Below are 15,522 nucleotides of genomic sequence, written 5' to 3'. Positions count from 1 at the left end.
CATCCAACCTCCTCCACAGCTGCGTAACTATATGCCTTCCTTTTCTTTCTACAACATCGTATCACGAATTTTACACCGCGGGAATGGGCACTCTTTACAGACTCCAAATCTGCACTTCAAGCAATTGAAAATTCCTGCATACGAGGCCCATCCGCACCCCTAGTCACAGATGTGTTAATGGCTTACCACATTATTTATGCGGCAGGCCACCGGCTAGCTCTGCAGTGGGTTCCAGCCCATTGTGGTGTCATGGGGAACGAGAAGCCGACAGCGCCGCAGAAGGAGCACTCTCATATCGGAAACGGAACAGTATTGTTCTGCTGAGAGGAGATCGCCATTCCATTCTGCGACGCCTCGTGACACCCCTGGCTTCCCGCCAGTGGACAACCGACATTCACCCCCCCCCCTCCCCTCTATGTTGAGCAGAGTTGATCCAACTCTTGCTTTCCGCATGCCACAAAACACCTCTCGTCAAGATGCTGCATTAATCCACCGAATGCGCCTCGATGTGGCCTATACAGCTCAGTGGTGTTACCGTTTGAGACAAGTTGACTCTCCCACCTGCTGCCACTGTGGTGCTCTTGAGGATCTGGAGCATATTCTTCTTCATTGCCCTCACTTGTAACCTTCCCGAACCGCACTCTCGAGTCTCTTCGTCAGCTGGACTCTCGCCCCCTTCTCCCTATCGAAATTGCTTGGTCCCTGGCCCAATCCAGCCCAGAAACGCTCTGCGCTCAAAGCTCTTTTGACATCTCTGGACACCAGCAATGGGGTAGAGTATCACCTCTGGCGATGAACCTCCCCACTCTCCAAAGCCAAAATAAAGTTGTTGTTGTTGTTGTTATTCCTCTGGACTTCAATTACGACGATCCGATTCGGCTCTCCGAAGTTTTTTTTCAGATCCACCTTTGCTTTCAGGAATTTCAAAGTCCTCCGCATGGACTTCCCGCTACTTGCTAAGAGCAGCAGGTCATCGACGTAAATTCCGAGGATGATTTTTTCGCCGTGCTTTTGTTCAAAGTAGACGCACCTGTCCGTCTCGAGACGTCTGTAGCTAGCAGATATCGGTATGGTGTCTAAGGTTCTAGTCAGACCTGCTTTTTTAAGCCCGTATATAGACTTGCGGACTCTACATACCTCCCGTTGACTTTATTCCGGGTCAGTGCCTGGCGGTAACTTCATGTGCACCATTTCTTGAAGTTCTCCGTGGAGATACGCCGTTTTTACATCCAGCTGTCTCATTACCATATCTTCTTCGTTGGTGATTGCAAGCAGTGTTTACCAGCTCCCGTGGCTTTGTGGTCAGGATGATCGCTTTCCACGCTTTCTTGGAACCGCTGCAAATCAGTTTGTTTTGAAACGTCGGGGAGCGAGGACGAGTCTGCTCGGTCTCCGAAGAAATTCGTTCGACGCTTTCAAGATTGGAGTCATTTAAGGTGCGTATTATATCTCTGAAGTAATTATTCGTCTGCACGACGCATTTTGGTTCATCTTCGCTCTGACTCCCAGTGTTCCTGATCACCGGCAGGCTGGACAGAACGACTGAGGGACGGATACAACGAACTTTGTGCTTCAAGCACGAACGTTGATGCGTGAATTAGAGTAACCTAGATTGCACTTTACACCTGGATGACACAAGCAAGTAGGAATGTTTTTCAGGCAAGCTATTTCGGTTGTTGCATTTTTTTTATTGTATTTTCTCCTAGGTTACGTCCAGGCGATGTCGTAAATGGGTGAGTCAATCGTCTACTGTGGTTGGTGTTAGGCTCTGCGGAAGAAACGGAAGTTGGGGAATCCAAAAGTGTGGAAGAGACAAAGGAGCGTGACCGCAGAAAAGCTGCAATGGTGAAGGAGGGATGCAGTGGTCATCGTTCATCCATATACGTTGTGCCCCGTGTGTTCGGCATTTGTGCATCATGACAATGCACTCTCGCGATGGACAAGCATCACCCCTGAAATGGATATAATTTTCGAATAAAGGTATTTGTTTGTTATATTTATCGTGCAGTGTAGCTTCTTGGGGCTGTTAATATATCGTGGAGGAGGGGAACCACCCCGACGGGTAGGCCTAAATCGCTGCGCGCTATCCGTTACATGTACCGCATCCGCATGCGAGGGCGCATGTACCTCCTAATTTTAAGAGGTACATTTTTGAAAAAATGTACCTCCTGGCCAAGCGGTACTGAACCGTTACATATGCGTTACCTGATTTAGAGTGTAGACTTGCGCACTCTACATACCTCCCGTTGACTTTATTCCGGGTCAATGCCTGGCGGTAACTTCATGTGCACCATTTCTTGAAGTTCTCCGTGGAGATACGCCGTTTTTACATCCAGCTGTCTCATTACCATATCTTCTTTGTTGGCGATCGCAAGCAGTGTTTACCAGCTCCCGTGGCATTGTGGTCAGGATGATCGCTTTCCACGCCGAGACTGGGGGGTGACACTGGTTCGAATTCTGTCACCGGTTGTGCTGTCTGAGGTTTTCCCTGGGTTTTCCGAATACTTTCCTGACGAATGTCGGCACGGTTCCACCTGAAGTCCGCCCAGGACGCGTACTGACCCCCCTCTCCTTCCTGCTTTCCTCTCTACATCTGTCCACGTCTGTACGCCTCTCATAGCCACAGTTGCTTCGCGGCGCTGACACGGAATTAAAAAAAAGCAGTGTTCGAAGACTGGTCAGCTTTAAAACGGCCAGAACGTCTCAACATAATCAATTCCTAGCTCTTGCGTGAATGCTTTGGCTACGAGTCGGGCCTTATACCTTTCCTTTCCTCCATTTTCTGCAAGGGTGGCTTTTCAATACCTTAAAAACGTAGCAGGCCGTACAAAATTTTGTGATAGTTCGAATTTACACAAAGTATGGCTTACCTGAACTTCAATGAAGCACAACCTAACTCACTTAAGCAGTGTCCTACGACAGCTACTCCTACATCTATTCTTATGCCATCGATAGGTCCCTCCCTACACAGGGAAAGACACGTTTTTTTTTGTTTGTTTTTTTTCAGAGTATATGGTTTCTGAAACGACAAACTAAGAAGCAAAATAAAACAACCAAAGGGGTAAAGAGCGTCCTATCAACCGTATTTTTCAATGAGGAGTTTGTAAAAATTGATAAATAATCCGCCCAGCGGTCATCACCTACAACGCGTGTGATGCCTCACTACAATATATCTGCTCATTGCCACAAACAAGTGAGCACTTTATTTCAAGCGTTTGCTTAATTACTGTTCCCTTGACACTTCAGTTTTCATCAGGGAAGGGTGAAGGTAATGATAACGGAGACAGAAACAGTATTGTATTACCGAAATTGGAGATGGCAACGATAACGGAAACAACGCATACGACTGTCCTCCATTACCGGAAACAGAAACGAAAACTAAAATTATCGTCTGGTATTGAATGCGGGAAATGGCTATTACTGTTGTGCGATGACATCTCAGTGACTTTTCATTTTATTTTTGTATTTTGATGACTCCATTCTCGGTAATGCTCTTAATACTACACGACAGCATGAAAACAAAGCACAACACTGGATACCGAGGGTGCGTCATTCGCTTGCCTACTCGTGACGTCAAGACATGACTTACACAACATAGACTCCAAGCACTGTACTCCACCATAGCACGATGATGACAGCGTATTTTTTTATTTGTTAGTTTCTTCATTTCACCGTGGCTATGGCAATATTGTTTACTACTAAGAGAAAAAGAAACGGTATCCGGGAACCTTCCTCTTCGCAGTCCGTCTGTCGTTTGCTACTTTCTCCCTCACCTCAACCATCTCGTCTGAATGTGAATACTACGCATGCGCTGTGGTCAACTGTGCTTCACGGCCGGAAAGACCACGTGATCAATCACAACAGGGCCCGTAACCAGTTGTGATGTAGGTGCAAGAAAGGCAACCGTACGGTACAACAGGAACATGTTAAGGAGCGGTAACTACACAGGTACTCATGCGCGCAAGACCGACCATCCGGCACTGACTTGGCTGAGCTGGTTCGGAAACCTAGCTTGTGCAAAGAAATAAAATACAAGCAAGCTGATGTAGGTTTCTTGTAAGTAACCATTCCTTTAGTCGTGGAACATACGGACAATGAAGAAACACAGACGGACGAGACCACACTCATTCGTGTTTGTCCTTTGTTTAGCTCCCCAGGCTTAGGGGAATATAACCAACACTCAGCTAGCACATTCGAGCCGTTCCGGTCTAGGAGACAATCCCGGCCTTTGGGGACCCAAGCACGACGAAAGATAGTTGGAAGACTGTTTTGAATACAGATACTATTCTTTTGATCTGACTGACACGCAAGACCCACTGGGACATGCGTGGACAGTTCACTCTTCCCGTTTCAAGGAAATTAGATATACTGGAATAAAAGTAACTTATGGCTATATGTCAACTGTTACGTGCAATCCTTCTACTGTGAAACCAGCCTTTATTTCACTAAACAAGGGGGTAAGATGCTTCGCTTGCGATGCCGCATTGGTTGTCCTTGTTTCTGCTCATGAGAATGTAGCCTTTGTCTCCCCATTGTTCTCCCCAGCTGCGTAAAAGAAGAAGAAAGATGTCAAGTACGTTAGCATCCACTCCTGCTAACCGTGTATTCACACGAGCGACATCCTCACGGAATATTCTAGTGGAAGAAAAAGCGAAAACACTGCTTGCAGAGACCAAGTTCCGTCCCATGTTATGTTGAGTATTCACACGGTGCTGGACATCAGAAGTGGCAATGCTGCGGATTTAGCAGACGACACGTAGCAGACGACACCGTCAGCGGGTTTTCCTGTCGTCTGCTACGGAATATCTTGTGGCTGTGTTGCAGGATATTCCCCACGGTTAGAAGTATAGGTGAAGACACGATGTTGAGCGCTCGTGCTGACGTAACAGCAGAAAGCTATGACGCTTTTCGCTTCTTCCGCCTCTGGGGCAACGTCGCTCGTGTGAATACACGGTAAATGTCACGTCAAGTATTTCAACTAAATGATGCAACGAAACACTAACTTATAGTAAGAGGGAGTTTTATTAGATCGAAATCAAACTCTACGAAATCGATAGGATCAAGGAAGCGCCCAGGTCAAACATCAGTAATGTTCTCTCGGCCACTTTAAAATAATAAGGCGAATCACTCATTTTGCTTTCGGAACCATTTATATGGTGTCCACCTTCCGATGGCGCAATGGTGAATTGCATTGGGAGAGCAAATTTTGCCTCGTGACGAACATAGGGCCGGGCCTATACTCTCGTGCAATTCGTGTTATGATCGGGGTTTGGTTAAAGAGGTTGTGAATCCAATCTCGAATATAGCACGAAAGCGTTGTTGAAATGTAGATTTATGGGTACCAGACATCTCCGTCGAAACCCCTTCACGCTGCGCTCCCGAGTCACGGAGTTATGTATGGCACTTTGTATATGAGGAGACGCTTTCATTCTTGGCCTCCTCGTCCGATCTCGGTAAGACGTAGCACCTAACACGCAGCCCAAGTGCTTAATTTCCGGTCCAAACAGAGATGCCTGTAAACAGGGAAGCGGTGAAACCTGTGACGCCGAACTGCTCGGTACGAAAGCGCTATGACGTAGGGCAACCGGTAGGGGCACAGGGCAACCGGTCAAAGCGTAACCTCCCCCTGTTTTTCTGGAGCTTCTCGGCACCGCTCAGCACCACGGTCGGCGGTGTCCTCGAATTTGGAAGATGTTTAAAACGCAGTTGCATATAAATAATAGGGTATGTGAAGTGGGGCTTAGCATATGAAGTGCGCCGAGTTAGGTGTTCAGAACCTGCCGATACAAAATTACGTCCGTGTGGTTTCTAAAACGCCCTATTATACAGCCCACTAGAGGAAAATGTTTCGCTTGTCCTCCCTCGATGGAACGCTCCGCACCTGACATTGTTGAACCAATGGAAACACTTTCTTCACATCCGCCTGGCAAAGCACTAGCCCCATCTCAGTCAATGTAATTCGTGGACGTAATTCCAAGAGTGAACGAAAACTGTGGCGCCCTATACTGTTGGCATTGCACCTTGTAGGATTCCCCTTCCCTGTATTCCACCCGCGCGCCGCGCACGACCCGTGAAACCCCAAATAATTCAGATACTGACAGAATGGAGAACACAAAAGGGGGTTGGGAACCACAGAGTCGGATGTAACTCGCAGAGTCAACGGACGATAACTAGCATAGTATGAGAACGTTACCGAACAGCTACCGCAGCCAGCGCACCCTAGCCATGTCAATCAGTCCGAAGCGGCGATACCTCTCGCGGTTACGAGAACAGAGAACGCGCACAACAACGTCAACAGGCACTTTTCAAAAGCATATTTTGAAATAAGATCTTTTTTCACAGTTTCTTGGAGGAGGTTAATGCCCCGAAGCATATTACTTATCTTTGCCCCGGGAGTGATAATAGGACCTGTATTTACCTTGGTATACGAGCTTGGGACATATGGTTACGGAACCCGGCACTGGCGCATTCTTCATCGGAGCGGGTCCCTGATAGCGGTCCCCTATGTGCGTGCCCCAAGTTGCAATGCCAACCCCCAGTAAGGCACCACAATTTTCTTTCAATTGGGAAGGAACAACGTCTGGGTTTCTCTTTTCTTGAAGAATTAGAGATCTTGTTGTGGAGTCTATTAAGTGTATTGATACACGTGTTTATTCGACTGGCTTTAAAAAGATACGTATATATTCTTATCTTCTATATTCTTATATAACTTTGATCCTTATTTATCTTGGAAATTCTTAAACGACACTCTCTTCAGCATGAGGGAGAAAATGGAGCTGGTTTTGAGGCGTCCTACCTTGGAGAAATCGATAAAACCGTACTTTTGAGATATCACGCACCTGTATATACACAGCGATCAAATATGTACGAATCATTATGAATTATTGTTTCAACGGAACCAGAAACGAACATTGCTCTTCAACTTGGGTATTCACACAGTATAGTATGCAGGTTATATTGTTCACATTACGAACCACTCAGTGTTCAACTCTGAAAAGCAAAAACTTCGTAAAGGACAGGGTTGTCATTTTCGTTTTGTCTGACAAAGGAGGCTTTTGGAAAACACGCGGTACGTCCAGAATGACAACGTATAGCATGTGCAGCTGTCATCAAAGCTAACCTGAGCGCCGTTCCGGCTTGTGGACCCTAGCGGCGGCGCTTAGAAGTAACTGCGAAATGTGTCTGGGTGAACTCACTCTAGTGAGAGGGGTGACCATCGTTAGGAAGGCGTTGTTTTCTGCTATGGGTTGGCTCTATGGGAGCTCTGTGGGGCGGCTCTCTTCCCGCTTCGCAGGCCCCGGAGCGGTGTTCAAGTTAACTTTGACACGAACTGCTTATTCGGACATCAGCTAATTCACGCGACGTTTCAAGGATGAGCTATGGGACGTCTTTTGGTAGTTACCGAGATGCCGCGAGGACCCCCGCGTGATATGCTGGGACATCCTGGGGAAGTGGCATATCTCCCAAACTTATACTCGCAGGACATTCCTTGGACGTCACCATGTTGTATGGGCAGGAATTTGCCCATAGAACCAACGAACCAGCGCGTCATCGTTGTCACAATGTGTACTTTTCCAGCACGCACCCTGTACATTGCGCGCGTTGGCCCGTACATTTACACGCTCGACCAGTCAAAGGGATACAATACAAAATTCAGCGCGTGACGATGCACGCGAACGTCACGTCTCAGCTTCCATGAATAGAAAAAAACGTGATGTCTCTTACCTGTGAGAGGTGGGCGTGGGCCTTTTTGTGGCAATTTGGCTATATGATAATCGCCAGTAAAAGCGTACGCCCACCTCTCTCTTCGAATCAGTAGCGATAACTTCATTCAGTAGCAATCATTCTTGGCAATGGTTGGCGCACAGCGTGATATGCGGTGAAGTTCTGTTTTTGGAGTGCACGTGACGTCGCACGCGAGTGTCATGTATCAGCTGCCATTAACAGAAAAAAAAGTGCTGTCACTAACCTGTTCTTGACTATCCAGTAGTCGCCATCACTCCCTGTGCCGTAGCCAACCACAAGGGCCCCATGGTGGAGATCTTCAGAGCTGCAGGCAGGTTCGTTGTAAACGCCGCTTCTGCAATGAAACATAAAGTGCCGATCTGATGTCAAATCTGCCCATAAATCTGAAATCGCAGGTGATTGGCTCATGCAGGCGCAGGAGGAGTCACGCTCTAGTGCACCGGGTGGCGAGCAGGGTTCGAATCCGGGCGCTGGCTGTGTGCCTGTGCGGGTCCCTTAAGCGCTTTAAGACCAATGTCGGCACGGTGCCTTGTGGGGTCAGCCCAGTACGCACGATCCCCCACTGAGATAGTCGTGTCGTTGCCCAACCGAGCGCGGCCGACTATGGAGAGGGGATCCATCACCACCCTAACACTGCCGTAGTGCGCCCGTAAACTTCGCACGGCAATGTGTATGCGAAAGCGGTATCTACAGTGTTTCTCAAGCAGCACCATGCGTTTTGTACCATTCGTGGACACCACATCCGAGCCCGATCCGACTTCCAACGGTGCAAAGCCGTACGCTTGTGCTCGGGCTAACACGACTGCAGTGAAATGGCAAAAAATGGCACAAGAGCGCATGATAAGCGCGCTGAAACGCCAAGTTTTCCTGATCGCTGTTGACGGCAGGAACGATAGCCAGGTACAGCTGTACCCGATCGTTGTGACGTCTTGTGTCTGGTTGTCCACGCTGTTGCACTTTCATGCGTTACAGATGCGGCGCGGCGCGGTTGTCATGGCAACGAAACACTGCGCTGCCGAGAAGCACATGCACCGCAAGATTTGAGCTCAACTGAACTCCATGCGGTACGGGTTACCTTTGGCAATGCAGCTTACTAATGAGCGAATGAGCTAAGTCTTAGCGACCGGTTAGCATTTCTTCAGTGACCGGTCATAATGGGTCCGTTGCAAAACATCGTTGGTGCACAGCTGATTCCTGCTGGCGCTCACGCCGACCTCATGGCTAGTTTCGCCATGACGAAAGCTTTTTTCGCAGGGCCAGCAACAGGGGTTGCATTGCATTCATCTGTTCACGCGTGTTAACCTTGGTCTACAGCTCAATTATGTAAATGCGCATTCTGTTTAACCCAAAAAGCGTGGTAGCTCGTATTCCGATGCACGAACACACGGCACGGATACAGGGATGCAAGGATAAACAAGCCTACTCTGACGATCGTTCCTCTACTACCAACATCCAGTACCGCTCGTGTCTCATGATGATATATACCCCTGCCCACAAGCCTGACACGGTATTCCAGATAGCTTTCGCTACTAGTTTACATTTACCTTGGTTTTAGTACATCGGAAGGTGTTCACGATAACATTTCCGAGAACATGATAAACCAATCAGCCCTAGTAGCTTTTACGCAAAAAAAAACATCATAATCATCATAAACCAATCATCCGATTTCTTTGGAGCAAGTGACATCATGTTGCTAAGCTTGGATTTGATGACTTCTTTTTGTGTTGTTTCCTTTTCTTTTCTTCTTTTCAAATAGGCTGACCCACCTTACATGCAAATCTACACCCAATTATTATTGTTATCGTATAGTTTTCGTTGAATTCTTACGATGCACCAAAACTAAGTAATATTTGGTATTCTACCCGTACCGCCTGCAGTTTTCTACGTCTGCAGTAGCATATACAGATGGCACATCTAGAAAGGGAAAGCGTAGCGCAAGGACGACGTCTTTCGCGTCAAACGTCGTCAACAGCTGCGGAACTCTATGCCATACTTTTCTTTCTGCAGTACATCGTTGATTTGCTCCGCAGGAATGGGCTGTGGTCTCAGACTCAAAATTTGCACCGCATCTGGCATGCGAGGCTTATCCGCACACCTAGTGATGGATGTGTTAATGGCTTACCACCTTGTCTACGAAGCAGGGCACAGGCTGGTTCGCTAGTGCGTTCCAGCCCATTGTGGAGTCGTGGGGAGTGAATAGGCCGACAGCGCCACAGAAGCAGATCTGTCGTCTCAGAAACTGACGTGTACTGCGCTCCTGAGAAGTGGCCGTCGTCCCATACATCGACGCCTAGTGCGTCCCCTGGCTCGAGTCCTGGCCAATGGACTATTCTGACATTCTCCCCCCGTCTATGTCGAGAAGGGTTGATCCAACCATCGCTTTCCGCATGCCACGAAACAGTTTTTTAACAATTTTTAGCGAAGGAAATTTTTCTGTGCCTCTCTGCTCACAAGTGGGAAAATTTGGCAGCAGGTGCATAATGGCACGCTACATCTTTAGCCCAGCCAGGAACATCACTTGAAATATTGAACGATGAGCAACTTACTTGTAGAATTTGAAGGAGTCATGACTGGCATCGATACGTACAGAGACTGGCCCCGCTCTGGCCACGGCCCTTTTTAGACCATCTTCGCTGCCCGATTCGACGACATAAAAACCTACAGCAGTAGCTCCGACATGGCTTGGGTCGTAGTTGCAACTTCCGTTACGAGCCGTGTACGGATATGACTCTTCCGTGTCGATTCCACCATTAGATTGAATGTACAGATATGCGCTGAACTGGGTTCCTCCGTTGCAGCCGAATGATCGTGTATCACAATCCACCAGGTTCTGCTCGCTGAGGGAGACTAGCTTGCCCGTCTTCCGGAAATGCTGCCCTTCGAGACTTCCAGTCGTTGCGAATGCCCAAGAGGAACGACACTTACCCTGCATAACACGTCGACAAGTACAATTTATTTCTGGACACGAGAAATGTGCAGAAGAAGCAGGCACTACAACCAGCTGTGTTATTTTGGTAAAAAAAGTACTGTTTGGGACACGGTTGGGACACACGAGCAGTCGAGCGCGGCCTCCTCATGGAGGATGTTGGTATATCTCCTTCTTGCGCGACAACGCCGATAGGGGATCGCTCCAACACGGGCTGGAGATTTTAGACAACCGTGTCCCATACAGTACAATGATGAATATCATAATGAGGATTAAAGCCCTACATTTTCCAGAATTAGCAACGACTTTAGTGCAGGCCGTTGGTAAGCTGGATTTGAGAATGCGTCTAGAAAGTTTGTAATGATGAGAGGTCATACCGTATCATAACGTGGCATGTATTGTCGTATATTTTCAATGATATTCATCGAGTGAACTCCGTTTTTTTCTTTTTTTTTTATGTGTTCCTTTTTCAACAGAGGTTGCGAGTCCTGGATGAAGCCGATCGTGCTGCTGATCAACGTTGACGTCACGAAGGAAGCGAATAACTGACCTTGTGGAAATTAGTAAGAAGTCAAGATGGTGGGCGCGATACCCAATTACAAACCATAGTCCAATCATCGTTAAGTTACTATGGAGCAGCGAAGTGAGAACTGGCTTGCGAAAACAGTGACTAAGCTACAGTTACTTTTTTTATTACAGTTACCGATCTAGAGTGACTAAGTTACACTATATAGTGGAATATTCAGCTATCCTATGATAACAGATTGAAGTGGTAGGTTTAGGCCGAAAGTCACCGATATTTCGAACAGACACTGTTCTTCTACTGGAAGAACAGCTGCTTCTTGCACACTTCTGCTTCGATATTTCGTTAATTTCCAATTATCATTTAATATCAACGTCTGGGTGAATGCGGCTCTCAACTATTTTATTTCAGCTGATGTGGCGGGCAGCCGGATATATACATCACATGCTTGTTGCACATACGCTGTGATTGTTTTTCGAAGGTAATATTATTAAGCGCCCCGCTAGTATTAACAGTAGTATAATAGTAATATCGGTATGCTGAGCAGAGTTGATCCAACGCTCGCTTTGCGCATGACACGAAACACCTATCGTCAAAATGCTGCAGTAATTCATAGAATGCGACTAGATGTGGCTTTTACAGCTCAGTGGCGTTACCGCTTCAGACAACTTGACTCCCCCAGCTCCTGTCACTGCGGTGCTGTAGAGGATCTAGAGCGCACTCTTCTTAATTGCCCACAGTACCAACCTTCCAAAACGCACTCTCCGGGTTTCTTAATCAGGCGTAATTTAAAACATGAATCACCCAACACTAAAGCTTACAAAAGGTATGTACGCTCAGGTTTAGAGTATGCTGATATCGGTTGGGGCCCACATGCACAAAAAGCAATTAACAAGCTAGAGAACATTTAGAAAAATTCCGTTAGATTTGCTTTTAATGACAAGAGCGGAGCATTCTAATGTCTACTTTACGTAGCTAAATGTGGCTTACCACATTTAGCTAGTAAAGGGAAACTTAAAATTGCTGCTACCATTACCTACACCTTTATCTGATAACCGCACCGGAAAGGAGTACAATTTACAATTCAGACATTTTCTGCCACGTAACGAGCCAGCCCTCCAACGCTGTGCCCTCAGCGCTCGCTTCACCTTTCTGGATGCCATAGGACTTCGATGCTTACTGTGAAGGGACTCATTATTTCATTCCCCACACCACCACCAGCTCTGGTGTAGAGTATCGCCCCGCCCAGTATTATTCTGAAGGACTGCGAAACGACCTTTGGAAACCGACACATCGGGAAAATATGCCACAGCCTGAGTAACTGTACGCCATTTAAGTTTTACAGCTGTTTTCAACGAAACTGGTGTAGTTGCTGTAGCTATAGTTACCTCCCTCGAAAAGTATATCGTTACGCTGTAGGCAGTTACTGAATAAGTAACCAGTTACAAGTTACAAGTTGCGTGAAGCCCAGTTTCAACTCGAGGCTGCCATGATGCTTATAGCGCAGCCATAAATGAAACTGAGATCCAATGATTGCAAGGAGCGAAGATTATCTGCACACGACCCTAAGCAAAACACAACATTCATTCGTCCACCGCGGCCACAGTCATGAAGGACTAGTGGCATGGAGACACGCACTTTTACGCCACTACTGGAGCCTTTTCATTAACTGCCACATTTTAACAGAAGGCTCGAGTGCATCGTCAAGAAGCTCCGTTATGGTGAAGACAATTATATGTTCAATATGTCACATGTTCACGCTGCTTCACACACACAGAAATGCGACGGAGCTAAGTAAGAATCATGTGTGATGCGGAACGTGTAAAGCGTGTAGCAACGACTTTCCATTTCCAGACGAACGAGAGAGAGAGAGAGAGAAAAAAAAACGACTTTACTCGGTGATCTATTGTGAACTGCAAGTTATTTTTCTGTTCAGGCAGAAGTAGATCCATGAATATATTCTACCTAGACTTACCGGCTGGCCAGCTCACCAATGTCGCGCCTATCCCTTACAAAAATGTTTAATGATTTTTTGTTGAAAAGTCAATGACTTTTGGCATCAGAGCCATCAGAATTTCTGATGAATCTTGTGACGAATTTCTGATGAATTTATGTTTAGAATTGGTCGGTCTTTTCTGATGCATACTTGATGACTGAGTTTCTCATTGGTTTATGATGTTTTTCTGCTAAGTTTTCAATGATTTCCCAATTAGTATATGCTAGGTTTCTGATTAGTCTACGTGCAGTATTTCTGATGACTTCATGTTGTGTGGCGATATTGCCTACACTGCACGCATCACGGACACAATAAAAATAGTACGTACATTACTCATTAAAAAGTTAATGTAAAAATTCTGTAAGGTTGTTGGTGATAATGTGATGTCAAAATACATTAGACCAATTTTTAGCCATCTTCACTTTATTGTGTAAATAAATTGCGATGCGATGCTTTGTGAATACGAAACCGATGATAAAATGTTACGAAACTTGGGCAAAGTCTAGGAAAAATGTAAGCAACGCCGTAGTGAAGATACATGTGGCGTGCGAAGTTACGAGGGCCAATGCTCAAGGGATAAACGGTATCAAAAGCTGTCATTACAGAACACGGAAATCAGCGCACAAATTTGTCTGCTTGGTAGGTGCACTGAACATAATACTGAACTTCCTTCATAATGACGTTTGCGCCTGTTTTTTATTGCGTACAAAGTTTAAAATATCTATAACGGGGTATTATGTGAGATATAGACGAACTATACACATTTTGGACAACATTATATGAGTGCAGTTTTCGGCTCCAGCGTTTCTCGCGAGTACACCTTTGGGAACAGAGGCGCCGGACGCGATGTCGCTAAGCCATAGCAGAGGTAGCCATGCCTCGTCCTCGCGTGGCTTTGCAGCCCTCGCTGTAAACCTCGCTCATTTAGGGACGTCGTATTATTGTGCCTTAGTGCAATTCAGTGCACATCGGTGATCAGAATTTTACTTTCGTTCTTGCGTTTTGTGAGTCCTCCAGTAAATTACTTTCAAGAGAAAGAGACGAAGAAAGAACAGCAGAACTCTTGAAAATGGCGTACCTGATTTTTCACGGGAGTGACATAGCCTTCTTTACGCCAGTCGACCTCGTCCGGAATATCGTACAAAGAAGCTTCGTTGTGTACACCCAGTGCAGTCTTCTTTCCCTGGTTCGGACGGTAGCCGAGGTAAAGCTGGCGGTACTCCTCCGATGTCTGCAACAAATAAGAATCATGAAGGACGCGTTACTTTAAGTGTCATGTTTATTAGCTTGCTCAACAGAGTTACATGCACCGCTTCTTCTGACGTACGTAGTTGGCATTAATACCTTCTGAAAGTTCAATAAAAATGGCGCTCCCGCCACCTCTTTATCTTGTCGACCTTGTGCACCAGCCTAAAAAATCCCCGCTCCATACCACCAGTACGCACACACAAATACGTCGGAGGCAGCTATTCCAGTGCGCAAGCTAGGAGCTTCTTGATGCGTCCCGTTGTGCTGCTTCACTTGTCGACACACGAGGCAAAACGCGTACCCTGAGAGAAATATTTTGGCGAGTATTAAATAAATCCTAAGGAAATCGTCAGAGATTCTTCCGATAAAGCATGGCGGGTCAATATGTCAGAGCATCTGAATACATGGAGGGATCGCTTGAGGGATCTCTTTCACGAGCAGTAACATATACATTAGTTTCTAGCTTCTTATTTCTCACGTTGCGCAATGATGGTCCTTATATGGTTGCCTCTGAACCACTTACATGCAACTGGTTACGCCTTCAATAATTCCAATTGCATCAAGAGCTTTCGTAACAGCGTTTCATTCCCCGTTGCAACGTCTCTATCGAAAGCCAAACGAACCCTCACCAAATCAGCAAAACTGTTGACTGCCACCGTGTGCGTCCGAAGCCCCAGGTCATACTCTAGGTTGTGCCTCTGGATGAAGTCCAAGTTTTCTTCCCAGATGAGTCTTCGGACGTGTTCTTCTTCTGGTACATATTTCTTGTTGTGGATGTCCTTGTAGATTTCCCAGTGTTCGTCTAACTGCGGCCTGGGCACTGTCCGTGCCAGGACACAGCAAAGAACCGCAGAGAGTGCAAGAACCCGAAGAGACATTGCCTCGATTACCAGGATGCAGAACACGAATGCGGGATGCGAGATTTATATCACCTGTAATGTGCGCGAGATAGTCTTATCTCGTTCATTCGATGGGCTAAATGGTCAGTGATATCGACTGTTCAGTGGTTGGTCGAGAACGAAGCCCAGCAGGACTTGAATTGACCCTTCCGAGAACAATTCAAATGATACGAACCTTTGTCTC

The 15,522-nt window shown here is 46.6% G+C and overlaps 1 protein-coding gene across 1 annotated transcript; it reads right to left on the bottom strand.

Annotated features, from left to right (window-relative positions):
- Window positions 1–4,416: 4,416 nt before the first annotated feature.
- LOC135400484 (procathepsin L-like) lies at window positions 4,417–15,317 on the bottom strand. Its single transcript, XM_064632316.1, has 5 exons — window positions 15,069–15,317; window positions 14,270–14,422; window positions 10,293–10,672; window positions 7,970–8,080; window positions 4,417–4,545 (listed from the first exon to the last, which is right to left on the bottom strand). The coding sequence occupies exons 1-5, from the start codon at window positions 15,315–15,317 to the stop codon at window positions 4,446–4,448; spliced, it is 993 nt and encodes a 330-aa protein (XP_064488386.1). The 3' UTR covers window positions 4,417–4,445.
- Window positions 15,318–15,522: the final 205 nt, after the last annotated feature.

The sequence above is a fragment of the Ornithodoros turicata genome, chromosome 7 (genome assembly GCF_037126465.1).
Source record: "Ornithodoros turicata isolate Travis chromosome 7, ASM3712646v1, whole genome shotgun sequence".
NCBI lineage: Eukaryota > Metazoa > Arthropoda > Arachnida > Ixodida > Argasidae > Ornithodoros > Ornithodoros turicata.
The sequence above is the reverse complement of the archived record's forward strand: the minus strand, read 5'-3'. Positions and strand labels throughout refer to the sequence as shown.